The 27,310-nt window shown below is 45.6% G+C and overlaps 1 protein-coding gene across 1 annotated transcript; it reads right to left on the reverse strand.

The window, feature by feature from the left end:
* Window positions 1–17,686: 17,686 nt before the first annotated feature.
* Window positions 17,687–22,345, reverse strand: LOC148517658 (ganglioside GM2 activator-like). Its single transcript, XM_088478332.1, has 4 exons — window positions 21,939–22,345; window positions 20,027–20,182; window positions 18,280–18,462; window positions 17,687–18,054 (listed from the first exon to the last, which is right to left on the reverse strand). The coding sequence occupies exons 1-4, from the start codon at window positions 22,041–22,043 to the stop codon at window positions 17,884–17,886; spliced, it is 615 nt and encodes a 204-aa protein (XP_088334458.1). The 5' UTR covers window positions 22,044–22,345; the 3' UTR covers window positions 17,687–17,883.
* Between the last annotated feature and the right edge of the window lie 4,965 nt (window positions 22,346–27,310).

Below are 27,310 nucleotides of genomic sequence, written 5' to 3' on the forward strand. Positions count from 1 at the left end.
GCTCATATACAGTTATGCCTGATATGTAAATTAGTTCCAGGGCTCCAGGTACGCTGTGTGACAGCGGCTGGTGGGTCAGAGTCCTACAGACTCACCGAATTTCAGCAGCATATGCTGGTGAGCCGCCGTTTGTTGTGATGCAGAATCAGAGGTTACCGGCGGGGGGCTCTCTGTACTGGTGGTCCCTGGGATAGGAGATCAGACAGGTGTTTCGGGTTCTAGCTCCCTCTAGCAGCAGTGGTGAGTGCTCCATCACTTGCTGCAGTGCACGCTGAGGGGTATCGTTCCTGTCCCCTATTGCAAGTGTTAGCGGGGCTCCCGGGGCAGAGCAGTTGAACGCTGTAGCATCACCAGGTGCAGAGCTGCAGTGGAAGATCAGCGGTCACACTCCTTTCTACATCAGGGTCCATAGGGTATCCACAGGATGCCTTGGGGTATAGGTGATGACGTCAGGTATCGGGCACCATAGAGTTAAAGTTTTCAGCCTCCCAGGATGCACTAGGGTCCCTCTCCTATACTCCGCCCCCGAGCCAAAGGCATCTCAGTTTCGTTTGGTGCCCGGCCGGAGTCGGATGCACCTGTTTAGAGGGGGGCTAAGGATAGCCCCTGAAGTTTTCTTCAAAGCAGCTGTGGCTGCACATCTGGGAGTACAGCATGGACAGTCAGTGCTGACGTCCATGCTGTCTTCCCTACACCCCCGCCGGTACTGATCCGGGGATGCTGGTAAGCATCTGGGGTCACAGCTAGCGGTGACCCCAGATGTTTGGGACCATGGCCGGATTCAAGGGGGCAGCAGGTAAGCAGTGGGTCCCCGCTGAAACATGGTCCAGAGTCCCCAGGCAGGGAGCTCCCTGGGGACTGGCTGCAGCGTGGAGCCAGGTAACTAACCTGCGCTTCCACTAGCCCCCTGGGACGCCGCAGCGCTACCGCTCAGCCGCAGTCCGCTGTCCCAGGGGGCTAGTGGAAGCGCAGGTTAGTTAGTTAATTGCATGCCAGGGGAGCGCATGCCAGGGGAGCGCGCCTTCCCTGTAACACAGCCGGCGACTCCCCCACTGCACACAGCCCTCTCTGCTCTGCTGACTGGCCCTGTGGCAGCGCTCCTCCCCCAGACCGGCCTCCTCTCTGCTCCTCGGTGGCCATCTTTTGCTGGAAGCATGGTGAGCGCTGCTGGACGCTGAAGACGGTGGCATCGCGGTCTGGGTCCCCCGGCATACCTCTCCTCCGTTGGTAACAGGTCTGTGTATGCAGCGCTGTGTCCTACCAGGCTCTGTGTCTGCGTGGTTGATAATCAGCGCTGGTAGTGCAGGAATTGATTTCTTTGCATTGTATGTGACTTCTGCTAGCGCTGCTGCCTGTACTTTCATTTTCTACTGTCAGCCATTTCACTGTCCCTGCTCTTCTGCTAAAGCCCTTGCGGTGCGGTGATTGCAGGGTGGTCTCACACTATACTGACAAGTATCAGTGAGAGGGGTCACATACTTATCATCATGTCTGAGAGTGACTTTCCTCTCCAGCTTATGTGTACTACCTGTAAGGTACCAATAGCGGAGGGGGAGGGTAACGCGGAGGGGCTATGTCGACAGGGTTATTTATTGGCGGGCCAATTACTGTCACGGCTCTGGTACAGGAACCGCCCTGGGCTTGTTTCGCCAAAGCGCTTACAACCTTGGTGGGCCAGTTAGCTCCGCAGCCTGCATTCTCACAGATGGGATTGTCCCAGCAGTCAGTGGTGTCGTCACCCATGCAGGGTTTCCCGAGACAATTGATGGTACCCCACAGTCTCCCTATTTCCCCTCCCCAGGTCTCTCAGGAGCCTGCGTGGGTTAATTCACTGACAAGTTCTGTACAGCACTTGTCAGACGTGTTACAAGGGGAGTCTATGTTGAGGCCACATAAGAGGCCGGTGGCGTCTCTGTCCACTCCTTATGAGGATGACGACGTGACGTCTGATGATGGGGAGATTCTGGATATTTCTGACCAGGAACCTCTCCGTATAAAGAGTCGGACGCTAGGTCCAAGGTTTATATTCCTGGACCTATTCGGGCAGTCCGCACAGCTTTAGTGATTGAGGATGAAGATCCTCCGGTGTCCAAATCTAAATATGCCTTTTTTAAGGATTTTAAGGGTGACGCCACAGTGTTTCCTCTTTCGGGTCAGTTAGTGGACCATTTAGAGGAGGCATGGAAACATCCTGGCAAACGGTATCAGCCTCAGAGACTCTTGGCGGTGGCTTATCAGTTTGCGGATAATTATTTTTCTAAGTTGGAATCCCCTCCACAGGTGGATTCTCATGTGACACGCCTAGTACGAAGTGCCACATTGCCCATGTCTTCCTTGAAGGATGCTACGGACCGTAAGGTGGAGATCTGCCTAAAGTCCGTTTATTCCCTTGCGGGGGGGGCAGCTAGGCCGACTATGGCCATTTGTTGGGTAGCCAGAGCTATGGAGCGCTGGGCTGATAGTTTGGAGGCGTCTTTCGATTCCGACTGTTCGGCTGAACAGACCGAGTTGATAGGCAATCTCCGGGATTCGGCCACTTATATCAATGAAGCGGCCTTGGATATCAGTACCCTGGCGTCTCGGATTTCTTCGGCAGCTGTAGCTGCTCCTCGCACCTTATGGTTGCGATCTTGGAAGGCGGATGCTGATTCCAAGGAGGGCTTGGAAGCTTTGCCTTTTAATGGAGAAGTCCTATTTGGTCCGGATCTGGACAAAATCGTAGCCACGCTGGCGGCAGCCAAATAGGCATGTCTTCCGTCTGCTGCGGTTCCTTCCAGTTCAGGTACGTTGGCCTTACAGGGCCCAGGGTAGGCCTAAGACAGTCTTTTCCCAGACAGGCTGGCCCCAAAAAAATGGGCAAGCCCCGGAAACAGGCCTGGAGTACCAGACGTCCGGCCCATAAGCCAGATGACAAGCCTGCGGCCTGATGGTCCGGGCCTCCCTTTGGGGGATCCCAAGGTGGGAGGCCACCTGCTGCAGTTCGCCCAGTGTTGGTCGGTTACCACGACAGACACTTGGGTTCACGAGGTGGTTTCTCACGGGTACGCCCTCTCCTTTCGGCACAGGCCCCCGTCCCGATTCTTCACCACGGGTCTTCCATCAGACCGGAACAAAGCCATGGAACTGCGGAAGGTTTTGCACGCTATGCTCCAGGCTGGAGTTATAGTGCCTGTTCCATTCTCCCAGAGGGGCCAGGGTTTCTATTCCAATCTGTTTTTGGTGCAGAAACCCAATGGGTCGTATCGTCCGATCCTCAACCTCAAAGCACTCAACAAGTCTTTGCGGGTGCCGAGGTTTCGGATGGAGACCCTACAGTCCATCATTCTGGCGCTGGAACCTGGGGATTACATGGTGTTGTTGGACATACAGGATGCTTACCTGCATGTCCCTATTCTTTTACGCCATCAACAGTTCCTCAGGTTTGCAATCCGCAACGATCAGTTCCAGTTCCGGGCGTTACCTTTTGGGCTGGCGACAGCACCACGTGTATTCACCAAGGTCATGGCGGCTTCCCTGTGGCTGCAGGGAGTCCGCATGTTACCGTACTTGGATGAACTTTTGTTGGTGGCAGGATCTCCAGAGCTCCTTCTACGCCACTTGGACCTGACAATTGCGGTACTGCAACGGCACGGCTGGTTGATAAACTGGCAGAAGTCCACCCTGATCCCGTCTCAGAGGATTCTGCACCTCGGAGCCTTATTGCGCTCCGGACAGCAACGGATCTTTGTGACGGGGGAAAAGATCTCTGCCTTGCATTTGAGGGTGCGCAGTTGTCTGCAGACTCGCCGTGTGTCTCTGCACTCGGCGATGAGGTTACTGGGCTCCATGGTGTCAGTATTCGACATGGTGGAATATGCCCAGTTTCACTCCAGACCTCTGCAGCAATTGATCCTGTCCAAATGGAATGGACTGCCTCAGTCTAAAATCCTAGACAATGGTGCTCACTCCGGAGGTTCGCCTGTCCCTAGCCTGGTGGTTGCAGACGACCCATCTCAACAAGGGTCGTCCATTCTGGGTGGCGAATTGGGTCCTGTTGACAACGGACGCCAGTCTTCGGGGCTGGGGAGCAGTCTCGGGTCCACACTTGTTCCAGGGCAGGTGGACTCAGGCGGAAGCAGTGCTTCCAATAAACATCTTGGAGCTCCGCGCGGTTTTCAATGTTCTCCAGCAGACACATCGTGTTCTCCAAGGTCACCCCGTGCAGGTCCAGTCGGACAACGCCACCACTGTGGCCTACATAAATCGACAAGGAGGAACCCGAAGTCGGGCGGCTCTCGTAGAGGTTTCCCGAATCCTGGTTTGGGCGGAGCGCAATCTCCCGGCCATATCAGCAGTATTCATCCCAGGAGTCCTAAACTGGGAGGCGGACTTTCTCAGTCGCCAGGACGTTCATCCGGGGGAATGGTCTCTGCACCAGGACGTCTTCCAACTTCTGGTGGACAGGTGGGGTCTTCCAGAGATTGACCTCATGGCGTCACGGCACAACAACAAGTTGCCGGTGTACGGGTCTCGCACAAGAGACGAAAAGGCGTCTCTGGTGGATGCTCTGTCCGTCCGGTGGGCGTTCCGGTTGGCTTATCTGTTTCCTCCGTTTTCCCTTCTTCCACGGGTAATCCGGAAGTTCAAACAGGAAGGAGGGACACTCCTGTTGATAGCTTCTGCGTGGCCCCGGAGGCACTGGTTCTCAGACCTCCAGGGACTGTCCGTGGACAATCCTCTGCAGTTGCCGTTACGACCGGACCTCCTGTCACAGGGTCCTTGTCTTCACCCGGACCTGACTCGGCTGTCTTTGACGGCGTGGCTGTTGAGATGGCCATGTTAAGGTCCAGGGGGTTTTCCAGCTCTGTAGTGCAAACAATGCTAAGGGCTCGGAAACCATCCTCTGCAAGGATATACCATCGTGTGTGGCATACGTTCTTCCAGTGGTGTCGGCCGAGAGGTTATGCTCCTCGTGAGTTCCGTCTGTCTAGAGTGTTAGCTTTCCTACAGGCGGGACTGGACCATGGGCTTCGCCTTGCGTCTCTGAAGGTGCAGGTGTCTGCCCTGTCCGTCTGGTTCCATCGTAAGATTGCTACAATCCCTGATGTGCGCACCTTTATGCAAGGTGTTCTCAGAATTCAGCCACCTTTTGTTCCACCGGTGGCGGCTTGGGATTTAGCTGTGGTCCTGAGGGCTCTCCAGGGACCGCCGTTTGAACCACTGGGCTCAGTGGACCTCAAATGGCTGACGGCTAAAACAATTTTCCTTCTGGCCATTGCTTCGGCCAGACGTGTTTCTGACTTAGGGGCTCTCTCCTGTAAGACCCCCTTTTCTGATTTTTCATAGGAACAGTGCGGTGCTGCGCACTTGTCCTGGTTTCCTTCCTAAAGTTGTTTCCAGTTTTCACATCAACGAGGAAATCGTTGTGCCAGCTTTTAACTCACCTGATCTTTCAGTGGGTGGGGCCACTTTGGACGTTGTGCGGGCCTTAAGGATTTATGTTGGCTGCACTTCTTCGTTTAGGAAGCCGGACGCCTTGTTTGTCCTCTATGGCTTCCGTAAAAAGGGTTGGCCTGCTTCAAAGCAGACTTTGGCAGGCTGGATTCGTATGGCCATTTCAGAAGCTTATCTTCATTAAGGCCTTCCGGTTCCTTCCTCTGTGAGGGCTCATTCCACTAGGTCTGTGGGTCCTTCGTGGGCTGCTCGATGTGGTGCCTCTGCAGTCCAGATCTGCAAGGCTGCCACATGGTCCTCTGTCCATACCTTTGTGAGGTATTACGCGTTTGACACCTTTACTTCCCGGGGGGGGGGGGGGGGGCTGTGTACGGGCGGTCTCCCGACCACCCATACACACCTGCCGATGGACAGATGTGTCTGCAGACATATCCGTCCATCGGCTGTGCAGCACAGCCAATGTGATAATGTCGGTGTTCGCCGACATATCACGGGTACACAATGCCTGACGGGCAGCAGATACATTGGCTGATCAATTGATCGGCCAATATATCGGTCAGTGTGTACCCAGCTTTACCCCCTGGACACTTGCATATCTGTGTGCACCTGAGTCTGTATATGAACCACAGCGCAACTTGCAGTGAAAAGAAAGAAAGAAATGCGGCCGCTACATTGTAGCACTTTGTATACAGCTTCAGAGACTCAGTCACACACAGATATACAAGTAGACACCTATCAAATTAATCAGCGCAGTGCTGATGTGACGCATTTTGTTACAGAAAAGACTCTCGGCGCTTGCAGAGTCTCACGGGATCTGGCGCACAGAGAGGGGCTTTTTAGCGTGGCTGCAGCAAAGATGTATAAGGACGCCGCTGTAGACTGCTTAATTATATATATTTTTTTTAATCTGAGAACACATTCCATCTAATCTACTAAACCAGAGGTTCCCAAACTCCGCCATTACAGTCCAGGTTTTAAGAATCGCCATGCTTGAGTCCAGATGGTTAAATCAAATTGACTGAGGTACTAATTAATGCACCTGTGCTGAAGCTTGGCTATCATTAAAACATGGACAGTAATGGCGGCGTTTGGGGGACACTGTACTAAGCAATTTCTGCCAGATAGCCAACAAGCCAGTGTCGTGTACCACTGGGGAAGCGACAGTGCCCCCCCCCCCCCCTCAGCCTTGCACCCTAGTTAGCAGCACTGGTCGCATACCCCCCTTCCTTCGCCCTGCGAGAGCATTCTGCGCAGGGTAAAACAGATGGGATATGGATGATATCATCTTTATAATTCAATTGAATTGCTGAACCATTTACATCCCATATTTGTTTTTTGTATTTTTTTCATTTGGACACCTAAGATTATAAGAAGGTTAAAAAAAAAAAAAAAAAAGTATAAGATGGGAAGAAGGGGATCTCCATAGGCAAAAATACAATGCGAGTCCACACCAATTCCTGAAACCACCGGTTATATCCACCCCCGTGCCGAAATCCTCATGTAACGCCTAAAAAAAAAATATGGATGTGAGCCTCCATAATTCATCCTATGCTTTTACTGGGGGATTATGGTATTTGTTTTTTGTTGTGGGGCGCCCTCAAAGCATAATTTGAGTTTCAATGTTTTTTTTCAGCCCATCGTCCGTATGTAATGTCGGGTACACACTGGACAGATATATTGGTCGATCAATTGATCTGCCAATATATCTGGGGCCCGATGGCCAGTGTGTGCCAGCGATAGGTTTGTGAACGACGTCGATCAGACATAACGTGTCGGCTCTGCTGCACAGCCGATGGAGAGATATATCTGCCCATCAGCAAGTGTGTACGGGCGATCAGCCAATCGCCCGTAGACATGCAGCCGAGGGGAGGGGAGCTGACTCGCCCCCCACGCAGCAATACCTGCGGCTGCCTGGAAGATGATGGTTGTTCAGTATATATGAACGAACATCATCTACATATACAGTCAGGTGCATAAATATTGGGACATTGACAGAATTTTCATATTTTAGCCTCTATTCACCACCACAATGGCTTTGAAATGAAACAAACAAGATGTGCTTTAACTGCAGACTTTCAGATTTAATTTGAGGGTAATTACATCCAAATCAGGTGAACGGTGTAGGAATTACAACGGTTTCTATATGTGCCTCCCACTTTTTAAGGGGCCAAAAGTAATGGGACAAACTAAACAATCCTAAATCAAACTTTCACTTTTTAATACTTTGTTGCAAATCCTTTGCAGGCAATTACAGCCTGAAGCCTGGAACGCATAGACATCACCAGACGCTGGGTTTCATCCCTGGTGATGCTCTGCCAGGCCTCTACTGCAAATGTCTTCAGTTCCTGCTTGTTCTTGGGGCATTTTCCCTTCAGTTTTGTCTTCATCAAGTGAAATGCATGCTCAACCGGATTCAGGTCAGGGGATTGACTTGGCCATTGCATAACATTCCACTTTTTAGCCTTAAAAAACTCTTTGGTTGCTTTTGCAGTATGCTTCGGGTCACTGTCCATCTGCACTGTGAAGCGCCGTCCAATGAGTTCTGAAGCATTTGACTGAATATGAGCACATAGTATTGCCCGAAACACTTCAGAATTCATTCTGCTGCTTTTGTCAGCAGTCACATCATCAATAAATACAAGTGAACCAGTTCCATTGGCAGCCATACATGCCCACACCATGACACTACCACCACCATGCTTCACTGATGAGGTGGTATGTTTTGGATCAAGAGCAGTTCCTTTCCTTCTCCATACTCTTCTCTTCCAATCACTCTGGTACAAGTTGATCTTTGTCTCATCTGGCCATAGGATGTTGTTCCAGAACTGTAATGGCTGTTTTAGATGTTGTTTGGCAAACTCTAATCTGGTCTTCCTGTTTTTGTGGCTCACCAATTGTTTACATCTTGTGGTGAACCCTCTATATTCACTCTTGTGATGTCTTCTCTTGATTGTTGACTTTGACACATATACACTTATCTCCTGAAGAGTGTTCTTGATTTGGCCAACTGTTGTGAAGGGGTTTTTCTTCACCAGGGAAATAATTCTTCTGTCATCCACCACAGTTGTTTTCCGTGGTCTTCTGGGTCTTTTGGTGTTGCTGAGCTCTCCGGTGCGTTCTTTCTTCTTAAGAATGTTCCAAACAGTTGATTTGGCCACACCTAATGTTTTTGCTATCTCTCTGATGGGTTTGTTTTGATTTTTCAGCCTAATGATGGCTTGCGTCACTGATAGTGACAGCTCTTTGGATCTCATATTGAGAGTCGACAGCAACTGATTCCAAATGCAAATGTCACACCTAGAATCAGCTCCAGACCTTTTACCTGCTTAATTGATAATGAAATAATGAGGGAATAGCCCACACCTGTCCATGAAATAGCTTTTGAGTTGATAGTTCCATTACTTTTGGCCTCTTAAAAAGTGGGAGGCACATATAGAAACCGCTGTAATTCCTACACCGTTCACCTGATTTGGATGTAATTACCCTCAAATTAAATCTGAAAGTCTGCAGTTAAAGCACATCTTGGTTGTTTCATTTCAAAGCCATTGTGGTGGTGAATAGAGTCCAAAATATGAAAATTCTGTTAATGTCCCAAAATTTATGCACCTGACTGTATATCTGCTAGGTATGTACCCACCTTAACTCTAAGGCAGGTGCTGTGGAACTGCACATCCCAGCATGCACTGCCACCTTTTTGATATAACAGCATGCTAAAACTATGTGCAGTGCATGCTGGGATGTGTAGTTCCACAGCATCTGGAGGGCCAAGTTTGAAGACCCCTGCGTCTAAGGTATGGCATGGCTTCATAAAAAGGGAATTAAATTAGCTGGAGGAAATCAAAAGTTTAAAAAAAATAAAAAAGACAAATATTGTAACCTGAAGTATACCCATAGTGCATTAGTCAATTACATAACTGTAGCTGGACATGAAATATTCAGGCTTTGGGCATTAGTGCTAGACTGAAAATCTCTGTAACTCTTACTTATATTACAGTTTGGGATAAAAACGTCAAAGGAAAGAGTCTGCAAATACAGTAACTTTATGTATAATCCTAGTATTTCCCAGTGTGCCATGTCCTGGTTTTCCTCTGAGCCGTGCTACAAAAGGTAGCAATGCTAAAACAGTCATGTCACACTGCAGACAGCCTCAAATAGTATCAGACCTATAGAGGCTCACCTTAAGGTGAGCAATATGACACACACAGGGGTATATTTACTAAAGTTTGGGTTTTTAGAGGTGGAGATGTTGCTGATAGCAGCCAATCAGGTTATACTTGCCATTTAACTAGCACCTTCTAGAAGATAATAGCTAGAAGCTGATTGGTTGCTGTGATGCAACATCTCGCAGTTATACCCCCATAAAGATGTTGGACCAAATGATGAAGTCTGAGCCAAATAACAATCCTCCCATGTCGTCACCTCCTGGTACAGAATGGAAAACCTTTGCCGTGCCTATTACTAGATGGCGGTAATCTACTTGTAAAAAAGCAATGATTTAACTCAACCTCTGTTGGGATTGTAATACAGCTGCCTGGTGTGTAGAGTCACAAGAGTACCTTAATACCATTTATAAGTCTGTCTTCTGACCTATTGTACGACCAACTCTTCAATTCATTCATTCAATCAATCGTTCTTACAGGAGATACAAATGTTTAAAATAATCTTCTCCACTTCTCTTACTAAATATGGTGAGTTTCTAGTTTTTATTTTATTTCCTCATAGTTTCTGGTTTTTCACCAAAATCACAGAGGGGAAAGATAAAGAAATCTGATCTTCATACTCCATTTTATTAATAAAATATTGATTAAACATATATAAAACACCCACAGGTTGGGCAGAGCACCAGATATAGATATTCCAGAAATAGTCGTCCACCGTGGATGACCGGATCTGGAAGCTGTCTCTCTTCTCTGCTCTCCACCAACACGTTTTGCCGTAAAGGAGCCCTGAAAGTGTTCGGTGCAGGACTGTAACTAGGGGTGTGCGGGTCCTGTAGGTGGCACCATCCGTGTCCCTACAGCAGCCTGCAGCCAGTATCACTGCAGCACTACCGCCCAGAGCATTCTTTGGACGCTCTACACACGCACCCTTCAGTCTGTACAGCTGCTTGTAGCCTCCTCAACTATCTGAACTCTTGCCAGTGGGATAACTTTATTGTAGTCTACAATGCCATGCCAGTCACTGGCAGGAACTGAGTTCAATATCCTAAAGCCCATAACCAACAAGAGCAGGGGGCATGGGTATGTCGCAATGGTGCATCTATAATGGGTGCAGGGTGTGCGGTGCATACAGGCTTCTGGGTCCAGGGGGACCCCACACCCTGCACCCATATATAGTTATACTTACCTCTCCGGAGTCCTGCTCTCCCAGCGGCCAGGCACTGCAGAGCAGCAACAAATCACAGGGAAAATGGTGTGGCGGGCATTTGTGATCTGCACATGCTCAGTAGAGATATTCCCGGTTATAAGGCGCGGGTGCCATTTTGCCAGGGAGATCTGCGCATACGGATGGATACTGGCACCCAGCCTGAATCTACTGCACTGCCAGAGAGGAGAGGGTACCCACGTGTTGTGACTGTCCACTTTGATTGGCAGGAGGGCGAACCTTGGAGTAGTTTCTTTAAAAGCGAACCAAACACCCCTAGAGGAGGGGTAGAAGCCTTCAGGCTGTGGGGCCTATTGGATATTTCCCCTGTATGCCAGTCCGACCCTGTGCAAGTTGACATAATGGTTGTCCATAGGCTGAATGCGTTGTGTTTGGCACACATTCTGTTTATCATCACACCAGGCATTAAAATGCTGAATAGGAATAAAATACGTTACTGAAGAAAGAGTGAAATATAAATGAACTGTGAACACATACTGTATGTGTGTGTTGAAAAAAAGAAGCCATTGAGGACAATTGACAGCAACAAATTGCCAGCTAATGTAACTGAAAGGTCTAAACACAGGTATGTATCAATAGAAATACAGGTATCTATATTTGAGATGGACATGTGCAATGGGAGCAGGATCCCGCACTCATCAGGAGTCGCAACCTGGGTAAGTGTAGGGGAGTGGGGGAGAAGAAAGACCCCTACAAAGGACATTTTCCACCCCCAATATACTAGTATTGTTTAACCATTTATAGCAGACAGTAATCTGAGTTATAGGCCTTCTCTGTCTGATATATATATATATATATATATATATATACTGTAACAACCAAATTGGAAACTGGATTATTTGTTTATAATAAAATTGTTTTAAAATTAAGACCATTGTCCTTTAAATGTTGTTGGGTTACGGATCCCGATATCTTTGTGCTAAATTTTTATTAATGATTTCACTCCACCTCTTTTAGGAGACCAAAAGCTGTGATATACATAGATCCATGGTAGCATGTGGCACCGTCATTCTGATAACTAGAAGTAATGTCACACCAGGCATACGTATAGTAATAATGCCACAACATTCTATAGTGCATGGCCAATATTTAACATAACCTGGTCTTCACTGTCTGGCTCCTTTCTTTAGTCCCTTATCATGGATCCTTCAGTTCGATAACACCATACAGTATAACGTCCTGGGCTTCCATGCTCATCCGGCTCTCTTGGTTCCCAGATCAGGTCGTTCTTTCGCTCGATGATGACATGTAGAGTCTGCAGCTTCATTTGCCAGAACTGACTTGGGCTTCCAGGATCTTTTGAAAATATCAAAAGTGAAATTACAGCATTAATATCCCATGGCATAAAATCGCCTAATTTAATGAATTACAGTGTCAACATTATAAAGAAAGAGATTTAAGATGTGCCTTCTTTTTCTGCCTATCAACAAATCGGATGCAAGCTGTTATTTTCCAGTGCAGTGCAGGCAATGAAAGCAAAGCTCTCATTGGTTGCTATAGATTTCATTGGATTGAATTATGAAATAAATAACTGACAGAACATCAGTGAGAGCAGTTTTTATATGTTCTTGTATTTCTTATTCCAAACCTGCCACATAACCACTGAAATGACTATGTTCTAGATTTGTCCTGTTATATTGACCTACCATCCCAGAACAGCTGAGAGGTACCTCCGGCCAACCGGAAAGGTAGGCAAGGCTCCAAGAGGCTAGAGCCATCCGGCATGGCTGCCCACTGCACTTGGTACAGGCACCTGATGAAGCATTTTGCGTTGAATCTCCTCTCTCATCTCTGCACCCTGCATGACAATGCAAATAATCAAGGTTTGGTTTAGCCGTGGGACAGGGGGCTATGATGACACATAATCGGACCCCTCAGTGCCGACCTGGCTCCAAGGTGTTGCCTGGATAAAGTAGCAAAGTCCAGCACACAGTAAAATCATTAGAATAAGGCAGCAGAATAGAGAATGAACAAAAGTCACAGCCAGAATTGCTACATAGGAGAAGCAAAACAATCACCTAGTACTGAATGCTATGTCTGATCCTGATTTAGAGCATTAGGAGGTGAGATCCAAGCCCATAAGCAATTAGTCCAGGAATATTTCTACTTAGCTTATGGGCATTTTATGAAATATATGTGATCCAGATCGCTTAGTCATCTTTGGGGTAAACGTTTCAAACCTTCTAAAGAGTGGAGAACTTGCCCATAGCATTTATCAAGTAAATTCTATAAAATGATTGGTAGAACATAACTGGTTGCTATAGGCAACTTCTCCACTTGTCCACTCTTTAGAAGAATTGATACATTTCCCTCTTGGTGTAATGGCATATAAGGGTAGGGAAGGTGCGCTGGGCAATCAGTGGATGGAGCAGGCACCCTGCCAGCAGCCCACCAATTCCCAAGAAACTGATTCATCTGTATGCTTCAAGATTGTATCCTCCAACTGGTCATTTAAGTCTTCCAGTTTTATACAAAGAAAAGTGCAATATGTGATATTTCTAGTCCATGTAATATATTTAATGCAACTATTATTGTGTCGATTCTTATGTTTTAAAATTGTACTGTTTAACTTTTGTTATGAATATCGACACCCACCGTCGTTAGTGCAGTTGCCAAGTAATCTCTGGCACTGTCAGAGTCTACTGCAGGTCTCCGGGAAAATGGCGGCTGCACAATATTTCCAGTTGATTTCTGCAGCACAGATGCTTGAGTGGTAAGTATAATGTATGGGTGCAGGTTATGCCATGTGAGGGCCTGCACCACACACCTTGCTGAAGGGAAAATATTATGTGTAGATACATCTGCACTGACCTGATCATGCAGCTTCTGCTCCAAAATGTTAAGTTTCAACTTTGTGGGCCTCTTCCGAGGCAGCTGTCTCCTGATGTTGTTCAAGGGAGGGGGGGGGGAGGGGGGGATTTGATTTTCGAGCTCTTGGGCATTGATCTTATCTATGTATTAGAAGTGGACTAGAAGACGCCAGATTGAAGTTAAAATACGTCTACTTGCCCTCTTACAGCTCTACACCAGTGGATTATATCAAGTTATAATTAAAATGTTTCTAGTCACAATAAAGATCAAAATTTACTTCACTCATACTGTATTAGTCACACAAGTCAAAATGCCGGTCATTATTGAGTGCCAATAACTGGCGGATAACATTTGTTCTGACATTCAGGGGAAACCAGGCTGGCCAAAGGCTCCCACCAGCAGGTACATGAGGTCATCAGAAAACCATGACATTAAAGGGTTGTGGAGTTACTTCTCCATTGTGATTATTCATTCTGTATATTTTCATAGCTGTGGAGCTTGTAGGAAGCTGCCCTGATGGCGGTGAACCAGAGCTGTGGTCAGCAGATGATTCTTGAGAAAGAACCAACTGAGGAAGCCACCCACCTGTTCATCAAAGCATACCCTTCCACCGCATAACCGCGTCACCAGGTTGCTCTCCACACCATCCAGCCTCAGCCATCTCCACTTTGCCTAGGTCCCCATCTACACACGCATGCCTCATGTCATCTGTCTGTCTCCCCTCTCTCTTAAGGTGCATACACACGGTACTATCTGCAAAAGCAACAATATCGCTGAATGATTTCCCTTGAACTTTTCTGTACTGCAGGACAAACGATATTGGGTGTACACACTGATAGATGTCTATGATAGATATCTTTCAGTGAAGTCATCCTGCCACATCTCTGAACATGCAAATCTAGATGAAATCGTCCAATTTGGCCTGTATGTATGGACAACCATAGACATCGTTATCGTCCATGCATCGTTGGTCGTTCGCTGCATAAAAATTAACGATATGAGCGATTTATCGTTGAACAATATCGTTATCGGTCAGACATCGTACCGTGTGTGCGCACCTTAAGATTGTAAGCTCCTAGGAGCAGGGTCCTCCTCCCTACTGTCTCATAGCCCTCTTCTCTAGAACTTCAATGACAGCCTTCACCTTCACAGCTGTATTGTGTATGGAGAATTGTGGTGCTAATTGTTACTTGTGCTCTGTTTATGTTTTGGTTACTGTACTGTAATGTTCTATGTACCCTGTACTGCCCTACTGTTGACGTATGTACGGCGCCTTATAAATAAAATGTAATAATAATAATAGCTGTTGTTGGGGAAAAAAAATAAAAATTTATTCAAACTGCATTCTGTGAATCAACCACTAGATGTCACTAAATCCAAACAAATTGTAAGTTTAAAAACAAGCGTATCAGCAATTTGAGCAACTCTCACAGAGGGAGGGCTGTACTACGCATCGCATTTTGAATCCAGTACATCCCACCACTTATAATTAGTTGAGCCTGGAGGAGACCGCAACTGAGCATTTGCAGTATTGAATATTAATATTTGATAATATCGATGTTATTCTTATAATTTTTTATTTTCTTATCAATTGACATATTCTTATCTCGTGTGAATGCGGGACCTCTGATAGGCCATCCCCAGTACTAACGCCTGCCTCGTTTCACCGGTTACCATTGGTTGAAGTTTTCTGGTGGCAGACATACATACAGTATGTCACCAGGGCCGTTGAGACATCCATGGGGCCTGGGTATTGTGGGGGTTTGACTACATCTGAGAGGCCTTGCTACACCCCCTGAAAAAAAAAAGTAAAATACACTACTAGGCGCTGCGTGCTGCAAAGGTGGAAATTTGTTCCCCCCAGCAGCTGGTCTGTGTTCCTTCAATAGACCTGGGTAATTAGTACCACCACCCGCGCCCCTGTACGTGACTAGTTTCGCAGGACTTGTCTCCCAGTCAATGTAGGCAGTTCATAAGTATTTTTCATGATGCCGGTCTTCCTTTTGCTGAAAATGGTGGTAGCTTGTTATCAATTATCTTCATCTTTATCTTTACCAGTTGATACATTATAGAGAACTGTTTCATTATAATGTCCCTTTATACACACAATATTCTATTTTCTTTCAGACCCACAACCAATGTGTCTGCTGGTAGTTAGGCTAGGGATAACAATGCATTTGTCCCAAAGTATTTACAGGTTGCTAACAAAATAAACAGTAAAGCTGTCACAGCCTGGATCAGTGATACCTCTAATGTGGAACGGCAGTCTGTGCGCGCAACTGTCTATATACCGTGTACACATAAAGCACCAACCACATTCAAAGACAAAGTTGACGTAGGTTGAAGTTTATTGTTTGTGATTGGACAGTGATTAGAAGCAGAAGGATTTCTATAGATAGCCACATAAATAAGATATAGGTGTAGAATATTTCTTGATGTGTCATTTTTAATGCTTGAAAAATGATAAAGTGGAGAGTGATAAAGTACCAACCAATCAGCTCCTAACTGTCACATTACAGGCTGTGTTTGAAAAATGGAATGGCAGTTAGGAGCTAATTGGTTGATTCTTTATCACGCTCCACTGTATCACTTTCCAAGGCTTAGTCCATCTCCACCACAATGTTTTCTAAGTTTTACTCTTCTGATTCTTTCACTCTTGGAATTCTAAACTCCCTTGTGCCACCGGCCCTATTTCCTGTGCAGTGAAATACAGAGTAGGTCTGGTCGCTGGTAATTTCCTCCACCGCTAGTCAGGGCTTTTCACTGCTTTTTGTAGTAATGAATATTTGTCTTTTTAGGTTTGGACCTCCAAAACAACATCAATTACACCCATCCTAACTGGCTGCAATGACGCAAATCATGTCGTCAAACACCAACCACCTCAGTGACCAGGAGAATGACGACACAACTAGAACCATCAAACGCTTTGCCCCGCCTACTTGTTGATGCGAATGGCATCATAAAAGCCTAGCTCACTTTCACTGTGAATCTCTTAGGAGCAAGATATGAAATGTTGGCAAGATTGCCCATTACAGAAATGTCCTTGCTCAATCTTTGCTGCAGTCATGCCAAACAGCCCCTCTCGGCGCACCTGGTCCCGTGATACTCTGCTAGTGCCAGATGTCTTTTTTTTGCAAAAAATGTGTGTAGACACACCAGGAGACTGTGCTTTTTAATTTGATATGTAACATTTGTATATCTGTGTGTGACTCATTCAATCAGCATGCGAATGGCTACAGTGCATCGGCCAGAGCTTTTTTCCAAGCCAAGTTCCGTTTACAGACTCAGTCGCTCACAAATATACAAGTGTCACATATCAAATTAATCAGCACAGTCTCCTGGTGCTTCCTAGTTGCATGGCATTGTGACATAGACACATTTTCAGCAAAAAAAAATAATCAAAAAATATGCCCGGGGCTAGGAATATCATGCTGCATCACATATTGAGGCTAGAAGAGCAAGTACACATCTGTAGGTCTGGGATAGTCAGGGTTTCTCTTGTTTAATGTGTATGCTAGGGTTGTATGTTGGGGTTGGGGCATCAACAGCTTAACATCAATGTTACAATTGTTACCACCATCGACATCAATGTAAAAAAAAATAAAAATTAGCCACTACACATTGATGTTTTTAGATAAAAACTACAGATTCTTCTTCGCAAACATCAATGTTCAATGCACATCCCTAGCATCTGCCATACTATTTCTCATGTGTCATCTAGGAAAAGTAATTGATGACTCTAGTGTGAGTCTAAAAGAGGTACTGAAAACTAAGAGAAACTTGATACAGTTGTGGCGGAGGTTTAGGTGAAGGAAATCATTTTACTTAGAGGGGGGATGAATTGTGCAGGATAGTGACATTACAGCTGCCAAATGGGACAAGACTGGTAAGCCTATAGACTGTTCCCTGTAATCAAGGAGTGGTTCTTGGATGGGGAACAGTTCAGGGTGCCAATGGCTACAGTTTGCAATTATGACAATAAACCATTAAGAGATATAAATCACATCAATACTACATAGCTGATTGTTACTTGCTATATCACTTACAAAGGGCAACATTTAAATTTGGAACAAAGTTTATTAAAACATTTTTTATTAAATTATAGGAGCAAGATAGTTCGCTCCATACTGAAATAATTGGTCCTTGTATAAATACAATCAATTCTTCAGAGTGTTGGTGGCAGAAGTGGGATAATATGTAAATTATTTTGGTAATAAGATTTTGATTTTAGTTACAATATGTGAAGATTCATCTTCACCACCACCAGGAGGAGCTAGTTGTCAGAGAAAAGCTCAATTTGGCACATCCAATCTCCTGATTTTTGTGGCTTAGAATCCCAGTCACACGGTAATTGCCCTCAGCCATCCAGGATGGGAGAGCCAAGTTGGGTAACTTAAAACTGGTGCTGGGGAATGTGTATGAACCCTGAAAAAGAATGGAAATTCCATTATTGTGCAATTCAGTAAAAAAAAAAAGATTTATTAGCTTAAGAGATACAAAACTGTATATAAAATTGCCCTAACAGCAGCTTCACTATATAGTACAGCTTGTGGATTTTGAAAAGAACGAAAATGTTTCACAGTGGCAAAACATTGCAATTGTCATGGGAATATATAGCATATTGGGGTTTTATAAACAATAGATATTTACCGCTTTGAAGGGACAGTGGCAGGGAAGGCCGTAGGTTTGTAGGGGCCCTGGACACTGCTGTCCTGGCTTGAAAAAAGCATCCAGCATACTACAGACATCAGTGTATGTGCAGCTGCCAAACTGGTCGATACAGGGGACGGTTATCCACTCATCCAGCATCTCCTTCTCTGCAGAGATTTTTATCTACATTACAGGAAGAAATAACACTATTACACCTGGGTTTTGTGTTCTTTCTCTGTTCCAATATACAACACGTATAATGCTGACATGTGGGTAGGGACTGCATGGTGAGGACACAGGCAAAATCAACCAAGTGAGCAAAACAAGTGGCTTACAAGAAAGACAAACCCGGGCATCTGGAATATAGAATATATAAGTTTCTGTCTTATTTTTGGAATATATAGCAGAGTCGGAGCCTCTTCTGCTCAGTGATAGCTAGACTGCATTGCACACTGACATACAGTATAGCGGGGAGGAGGAAGCAGCAGGGCACAGACAAAGACTTAGCCCATCAGAGTGATCAGCATTCTGGTTAGGCTGCGCAATACGCTGGCAGGACGCGAACAATGTACGGGCAATATGCAGGGAGTGCTCTCATTTCCATGGCAGATGGCAGACTGTATTGCCGCTTGCAAATGGCTTCCCCGTGTGGTTTTGATAGTGTTATGTTAGTGTTCCAGTAAAAGCTTTCTTGAAACAGAAGGTTTTTGCAGGGCTGTAACTAGGGATGTGCCAGCAGTGCTGAAGCTCAGGGGCATTTATATGGCTTGCAGGGTGCCTGGAACGCTGCTGCAGAACTGCTTGGAGATTCCTAGAACTGCTTGGAGCATCTTTAAGATGACCCTGCCCCATTGTTGTGATATCATGATGTCACATGAGCAGGGGCAGGGTCAGCTGAGGGCGCATTATTGCCCTGCTAAGACTCTGGGTATTCAATTTATGTGTTCACAGCTAATTATAACTGAAAATGAAGATGGTAATCCTCACCCGTGGAATTGTGGGTAAACGCACATCGCTCCTTATTTGTCCTTGTACTGAACTATACAAACAGAAATGCAATTCTCACAGCGTAGAACATCTTGAGATGGCGACAGCATTGGGAGGATAGTGGCCACTGCTGGCATTGTCTTTACATTTTCAATGTAGTATAGGGTTATTGACACCTAGGGGTATATTTACTAAAGGTCGATTTTAATCAATTCATTGATCAACTTCAATTTTGTGTTTCTGAGGCTAAATCACAAATTTACTAACAGACAATTTTTTTATTTTATTTTTTTAAGTATTAGTAAATGTGTGATTAAAGCTGGGTACACATTTAACGATATGTACCTAGCCGACCTGTCATGCGACGTGACTCGGCGGGGGGTCCTGGTATCGTTAAGTGCGGCATGGTCCTCACTGGCGATGTCGCCCGTTGGACCTACATACAGGTCGGACGGACGATGCCGCTGATGATGTGCGGGAGCGCGCATCATCACGTACATTGAGTGTACACACTAGACGATGTTGCCGACATAGCCGGATCGGACGACATATCGTCTAGTGCGTAGCCGGCTATTAGCCCCAGAAACACAACATCGATGTTGTTTAATTTTCATCTATTTTAAATCGATCAAAATTGATTAAAATCAACCTTTAGTAAATACACCCCCAGTAACTGATGCACTGGGTGGTGCATTCTCACTAACACTGGCTGCCCTCACAGTGTGTCGTTTGGTAAGAAATGTTTAGCATGATAGCTTACCTGGAGGGGAGAGCTCAGGGGGACATCTGTATTCAGAACCACGGAGACAGTCACTTCTCCAGGCATAGACACGGGATCAGGGCTAATAGAAAGGCTTTTGATTGTGCCAGGAAGTTTTCCTGAGTCGCAGTTTTCCCAGGTGATGCTCTTCACCTGCTGTAGGAAGCACAACGCTGCATAATCAGTAACATTTCTTCACTATAGTCCAGTACCCGGCTCGTATGGAGGCACATGCAGAGAAAATATTAATATAATTCAAATATTCACTTCTGAAACAGATGATGCTATTTGGTTATAGAGGAAAACATAACACAATGGTGAATTGAGTGCTGCTTAGAGTATTTTGTGATACCTTAAAACATCTCTATTGTGAGTTTTTAAGTATTTACACAGAGGATTGTAAAATCAGTGGCATATCTACAATGGGTGCAAGGTGTGCAGTGCACAAGGACCCCTGGGTCTGGGGGGCCCCACAAATCACACCCTGCACCCATGTTCTTTAATATTGTCCTCTGTGTAGCCCGGCATTTTTCACAGCGATCTGTACATGCATAGTAGAAAAATTGCAGGGAAAATGGCCGCCACACCATTTTCCTGGAGACCTGCACAGTAGACTCTGGCCCAGAGTTAAGTCTAATTTGCTGGCAGTGTAATGCGTATGCAAGGTCAGCCTTGGGGATACAGTAAAACCTCTCTGGCTTTGCGGATCCCCCGTTGCCAGGTTATAGGCAGCACCATCCCAAGGTAAATTTAATTTACCGCTATGGGGAAGCGGTAAACGCAGAAAATTGAGGGACCGCAAGTGAAATCAGTGGTTTCTCTGTGGTAAACATCCTCTTAAATAGGTGGAAGCAAAAAGGACAGAAAATAGGGTTTGCACTGCTTCATAAATACTGTAGACCCCATAGTACAGTATCATTTGTCAAAAAAAATCATGTGTAAATGGCTCCACTATATATAATGGCACAGTGGCTACCATTGCTGGCTCACATAACTGGTTCATTAGGCTCGATACTTATCAAAGACTTACTGATCTTGCCTCTGGTGTGTGTTAAGGTGATTACACACCTGATAGAGAGTTGGGTATGGTAGACCGGCGGTCGGGATACCGGCTGACAAAATACAGACAGCGGCATCCCGATGCTCAAAATCCTGATGGGCTCAGTAAGTATTCTAACCCTTCACCCCCTAACCCTCCCTTTCTGCATCCTAACCCTCCCCCCCGCTCACTAACCCTCCCCCTTAGTACCTAACCCCCCCTGTCTGCAGTCTACCCTAACCTCCCCCCCTTCAACAGCCTAACCCTATCCCTCCCATGGTGCCTAAACCTAACCCCCTCCCGCGGGTAACAGCTAATCCGGGCCACTATACTCACGTATGGGGTGTCGGCTGTCGGGATTCTGGCGTCGGCATCTCAACTGATGTCGGGATTTCGATGCTGGTGTGGTGGTTTTGACCGCCGACAACCCGTGCGTAGGTCACCTAACTACATCCCCTGACAGATATATCTGCAAACTGTGCAGAACATATATTCTGCATACATGTTGGCCAGTGTGCACCCAGCAGTAGAGTGCCCAGCATTAGTGTACCCAGCATTAGTGTGCCCAGCAGTAGTGTACCTGTGGTAGGGATGCCTGATGGAAAACCTAATTGGGGCAGGAACTGATGTGTCTGTATAATGTTCCTCTTATTGTACAGCACTGCAGAATATGTAGAATATACAACAATGACTACAATTCATGAGGAATGGAGGTTTTATGGATGGTAATAACAGTGACCAAGTGCTGCCAATAAAATCTTTTTACCCCTAGAATGCTGTCACATTTGGCGAGGCAGTATTCAGTGACATGTTCAGTTACAGTATTGATCGAACCACCCGACGACCCACCTACAGCATTATGTCAGTTCTTACCGTAGTGAATTCCCATGGTATCACCTTCGCTGGTATCACTGAGGCTTCAGTATATTGTCCGAGTGCTACAATAGCAACGAGGAAACACAATGCCAGCTTCACCATAGCTGCTGCACACAAGTGGCAATAAATCACACACAATGAGCAGAGAGAATACAGCCTACAGAACCCAAGCTAAAGGCTTGATGTCTCCTACCTCTGCTTCACCTAATAAATGTAGCTGTATGCAAATAAATACACAGAGCAAACACTGCAGAATGCTTATCAGTAGATAAAACCACAGCAGCTAAAAATTAAATCAACATGAAGCAGAAAAATACACAGAGATTACAATCACACTGTATAAATGAATGGTTTCTGCCTATCTCTCCCCCAGCCTTCACTGTGTAGACCAGCCAATTATAATGTGTGTCATTGCTATCTTGTAGCTATAGCATTGGTTTTTCATGTGAGACACCATACAGCACATTACACTGCTCTCTAGTGGTCAATAATAGAAATATCAGCATTTCAAACTAATACATTACAACATTTTTTTAAGATGAAAATCTGTAGTTTGTATTCTTATGACAGTCATTGGAATCTTCTATCCCTGTGTGCTTTGGGCTCTTTGATCTTCAAATTACTTTTTTTTTCTTTACTTAATGGAGAAAGCTAGTTCCTTTTATAGTTTTGGTATAATCCCTACCCCCACCCCAGTATAAAAACAAAGGGGGTGACTTCTCCATAACCCCTGTAGCTCTTGATGTACTTAACCCCTTAAAAACCTGTTATTCTCCCAATTATTGCCTGGTGAATGCTAGCCTGAAAGCTGCATTTAGAGTGTGCTGTTCAGTACAACCCTGCACAATACATATTTTGGCTGTAGAATCAGTACTTGCTGCCAGAGCCGTAACTAGACTTATTGGTGCCCTGTGCCAAAGAGAGCATTGGTGCCCCCTTCCCCCATTTTTTAAATAGGGACATAAGATAGTGCACCTGAAAAAGGGCCATGGCCTCATGGGGAAGGGCCAAGGAAGAGATAGGGGAGGCCAGGAGATGCTGGGGATAAAAGAAGAGGAAGCTACAAGTGAGAATGATAAAAAACAGGAAAACTGACAGGCCCAAACAGCGCCCCCTGCCCTGTGGTGCCCTGTGCCACGGCACTGGTCGCACCACCCTAGCTACGGCCCTGCTTGCTGCTGTAGTAATAATAGGCAGCACAAGCCTGAAGTCTAAAGGCCCCCATACATGTGCAGTGTATTGGGCCAATTCCCCGATCCCCAGATGCTGGGGTCAGGGCATTAACATGTTGGATTTCCCTGATTTGCCGTTCAGGATCAAAATATCATCGTGATCAGCAAATCTGGATTTTTAACATGAAGAATTTAACTGATTCCCTGACAGATCAGTTGTCATCGATGGCCACCGATTGTCATTTCTGGCGGTCCTGTCACATCGGGGGATTGATGAAATGGTTGGCAGATGTATGGAGCCCTTAACACTTTATCTTGAATGATTTATCCAATCAATCAGTACCTGTCTCCTGTTTCCCCCTATTCTGTACTATATGACCATGGCAGCCTGTGTAATAAAAGGTTCTTATTTGTTTATGTGAGCTCCAAAGTCCCTTGAGCAGCAGGTATCTTCTGCGTTCATGTTTTAAGCTTAATTTACACATATTTTTCATAGAGTATAGGTGTCAATGTGTTGCTGTGTCATGTGTTTGACATAGCTAAAGAAAAATCAAACACTAGAAATGTTTTAAGAAAACAAAATGTGTAAATATGTTAATAAGAAATTGCGGGTGTCAATGTGCAAGGCATCTATTCACTGCTTGAGCAGAACTTCCAACCTCCACCCACTGGGGGACACTGCTCAAAAATCAGGACAGTTCAGAGGTATGATAATGTCATATCCAGGGCTTGAACCCAGGACCCTCTCACATCGCAGTCAGACACCTTACGCATGGAGCCATTTGCTCCTGCATAAGAATTCTGTGAATTCTAATTATATGAAGCTACTTTTAATTATCAGTATAAACTATTGCATTGGATGTGTGGCTGCACACTACATAGATACTGACTGCAATGTAAGAGGAGCTGGGTTCAAGTCCCAGGTATGACTGCTGATAAATGTGGGATTTAAAATAAAGGATAATGTTACTGAATGATAAGGTGCTTTCAAGCTAAGTGCATGAATGGGGTATAAGAGGATTGGAGTACTCTGAAGTCTGTCTAGGTGTGCTACAAGTGTGTGTGTGTGTGTGTGTGTGTGTGTGTGTGTGTGTGTGTGTGTGTGTGTGTGTGTGTGTGTGTGTGTGTGTGTGTGTGTGTGTGTGTGTGTGTGTGTATATATATATATATATATACAGCGGGTAAAATAAGTATTGAACACATCAACATTTTTCTCAGTAAATATATTTGTAATGGGGCTATTGAAATTAAATTTTCACCAAATGTCAGCAACAACCCATGCAATCCACACATGCAAGGAAATCAAACCATAGATGTCCATAAATTAAGTTATGTGTAATAATGTGAAATGACAGGGAAAAAGTATTGAACACATGAAGAAAGGGAGGTGCAAAAAGGCATGGAGCCAAGACACCAGCTGAAGTCTAAAAGTAATTAGAAAGCAATCTTGCCCCTTGTCAGTGCAAATTAGTATAAGCTGGTTCAGTCCCAACTGATGGTCTATAAAAAGGTGTCTCATTACCAAGGTATCACACAAGAAACATCCCATGATGGGTAAAAGCAAAGAGCTCTCTCAAGACCTTTGCAACCTTATTGTTGCAAAACATACTGATGGCATTGGTTACAGAAGGATTTCTAAACGTCTGAATGTTCCAGTGAGCACTGTTTGGGCCATAATCCGAAAGTGGAAAAAAAATTTTTTTGCACCATAAACCGGCCACAACCAGGTGCTCCTCACAAGATTTCTGAAAATAATTATCATAAGAGTTGTCCAAGAGCCAAGGACCACTTGTGGAGAGCTTCAGAAATACCTGGAATTAGCAGGTAGAATTGTTTCAAAGAAAACGATAAGTAATGCACTCAACCGCCATGGCCTGTATGCACGTTCACCGGGCAAGACTCCATTGCTGAAGAAAAGCATGCTGAAGCTCGTCTAAAGTTTGCTGCACAACATTTGGACAAACCTGTGAAATACTGGGAGGATATAGTCTGGTCAGATGAGACCAAAATGTAACTCTTTGGATGCCATAATACACACCATGTTTGGAGGAGAAATGGCACTGAACATCATCCCAAAAATACCATACCAACAGTGAAGTTTGGAGGTGGGAACATCATGGTGTGGGGCTGCTTTTCAGCATACAGTACTGGCATACTTCATGTGATTGAAGGAAGGATGAATGGAAAAATGTACCGAGACATTCTTGATAAAAATCTGCTGCCATCTACCAGGATGCTGAAGATGAAATGAGGGTGAACATTTCAGCAAGACAATGATCCCAAATACACAGCCAAGGACACTCTCAATTGGTTTCAGAGAAAGAAAATAAAGCTGAAAGAAATGGCCCAGCCAATCACCTGACATGAATCCAATTGAAAATCTTTGTAAAGAGTTTAAATTACACCTGAGCAATGCATGCGACTAGTTTCTCCATACAGGAGGCGTCTTGAAGCTGTCATTACCAACAAAGGCTTTTGTACGAAGTATTAAATAAATTTCAGTAAGCGTGTTCAATACATTTTCCCTGCGTCATTTCACATTATTACACATAACTTAATTTATGGACATCTATGGTTTGATTTCCTTGCATGTGTGGATTGCATGGGTTGTTGCTGACATTTGGTGAACATTGTATTACAAAAGCCCCATTACTAATATATTTACTGAGAAAAATGTTGATGTGTTCAATACCTATATATACACTCACACATACTAAAAGGGGGGAGATGGACAACACAAGCAGTTATGGATCTGCCCGTCCCCCAGGCTGTGGTGTATTCCTCTGGACCCTGGTGGGCTTGCTGTTCCCGCTGACTCTCGGCAATGTTGGGCAGCCTTTGGGGGTGTGGTTGGTGTTATTGTGTTGTCCGGCTCCCCTCTATTAGTTTTGGACTGTGCCGCAGCCCCAGTATTGCAACCGCCACTGCACATAGGATAAGCCTCCTGTAAGAGTGTTGTGGGCACAATGTAACTTGGAGTGAGAAAAAGCCGGGTCTGCTGCATCATAGCTCAATTGCACACAAATATACAAATGTCGCACATCAAATTGATCAGTGCAATCTGGCAAAGTACTTTTGTTGCTTCTAGTTGTTTAAGTCTTTCAACTAAGATGCACATTTTGAGGGAAAGAGGAGTCGCCTGGGACCTGGTACGCTGAGAGGGGCTATTTGCTACAACTTGACCAACCTAGAGGGAAGATCCAGGAATCTCTGGTACAACCACCCACCTAGCCTAATGCATACTTGGCGACATTTCACTCCCTCCTTCCGGGAGGGAGCTGACAGGCTTACTTGGCAGGGGGCGGGTCGCGATGAAAGGGGGCGTGCCCGGCAGATGACATGTATTTGGGAGCGGAGCATGGGGCGTGACAGCGCGATCGCGTCATCATGGCCCTGCCCTCTCTTCACAATGTCGTTATTAATGGCATTGTGGTGCAGGGGTTGGGGAATGACGCAATTCAGCGCAAACCGCGTCACCGGCCCCTCTGCAGCCGGGATTTATACTGTAACTGCTGGGGGGACAGGACGGTTCGCCGGGGCCCGGGAGACTTGCCTGCCTTTCCGGGAGGCCGGGTGCGACACCCGATATTCGTGAGGCTCCTGGCCGAATCGGGAGGGTTGGCAAGTATGGCCTAATGTCATCTACCAGCAAACTTTTAGGAAAATACTCTACTAACTTAAAATACTACTTTAACCTTTACTAATATACAAAATCCCTACTACAGTGCAATAGTATTACAAATATCTCTAAAAATGAAAACTAGAGGTGTTGTCCATATCACCCAATTAGATTGTAGTTAACATTTATCTAGTACAGTCTAGAAAATGCTAACTAAATGCTGATTTTTTTGTTATGGGAAACACCCCAATTTCATTGTTTAGATGTTTCAGTAAATCAACCAGAATCTGTGAACTGATTTGAACATTAAATATCTAACTACAATAGTTGTGTTTGGCCACGTATGCTATGTACTACATAACAGAGTACAATGGTGCATAAAGTTAGGATAACAGAATAGACTGTGCTTATACTGGATAATAGCACTTAGGGCCTGATTCAGACCCGCTCGCGAGCGCTATGCGCTCGCAAGCGGTTCGATGGTGGCCCAGTGCGCATGCGCACGACGGAGCCCGCTCCGTTGTGCGCATGCGCGAGACCCGGATAGCGACAGGCAAACCGTTGCTCCAGGTCTCGTA

The sequence above is a fragment of the Taudactylus pleione genome, unplaced genomic scaffold, assembly GCF_031769625.1.
Source record: "Taudactylus pleione unplaced genomic scaffold, aTauple2 ptg000212l, whole genome shotgun sequence".
Classification (NCBI taxonomy): Eukaryota; Metazoa; Chordata; class Amphibia; order Anura; family Myobatrachidae; genus Taudactylus; species Taudactylus pleione.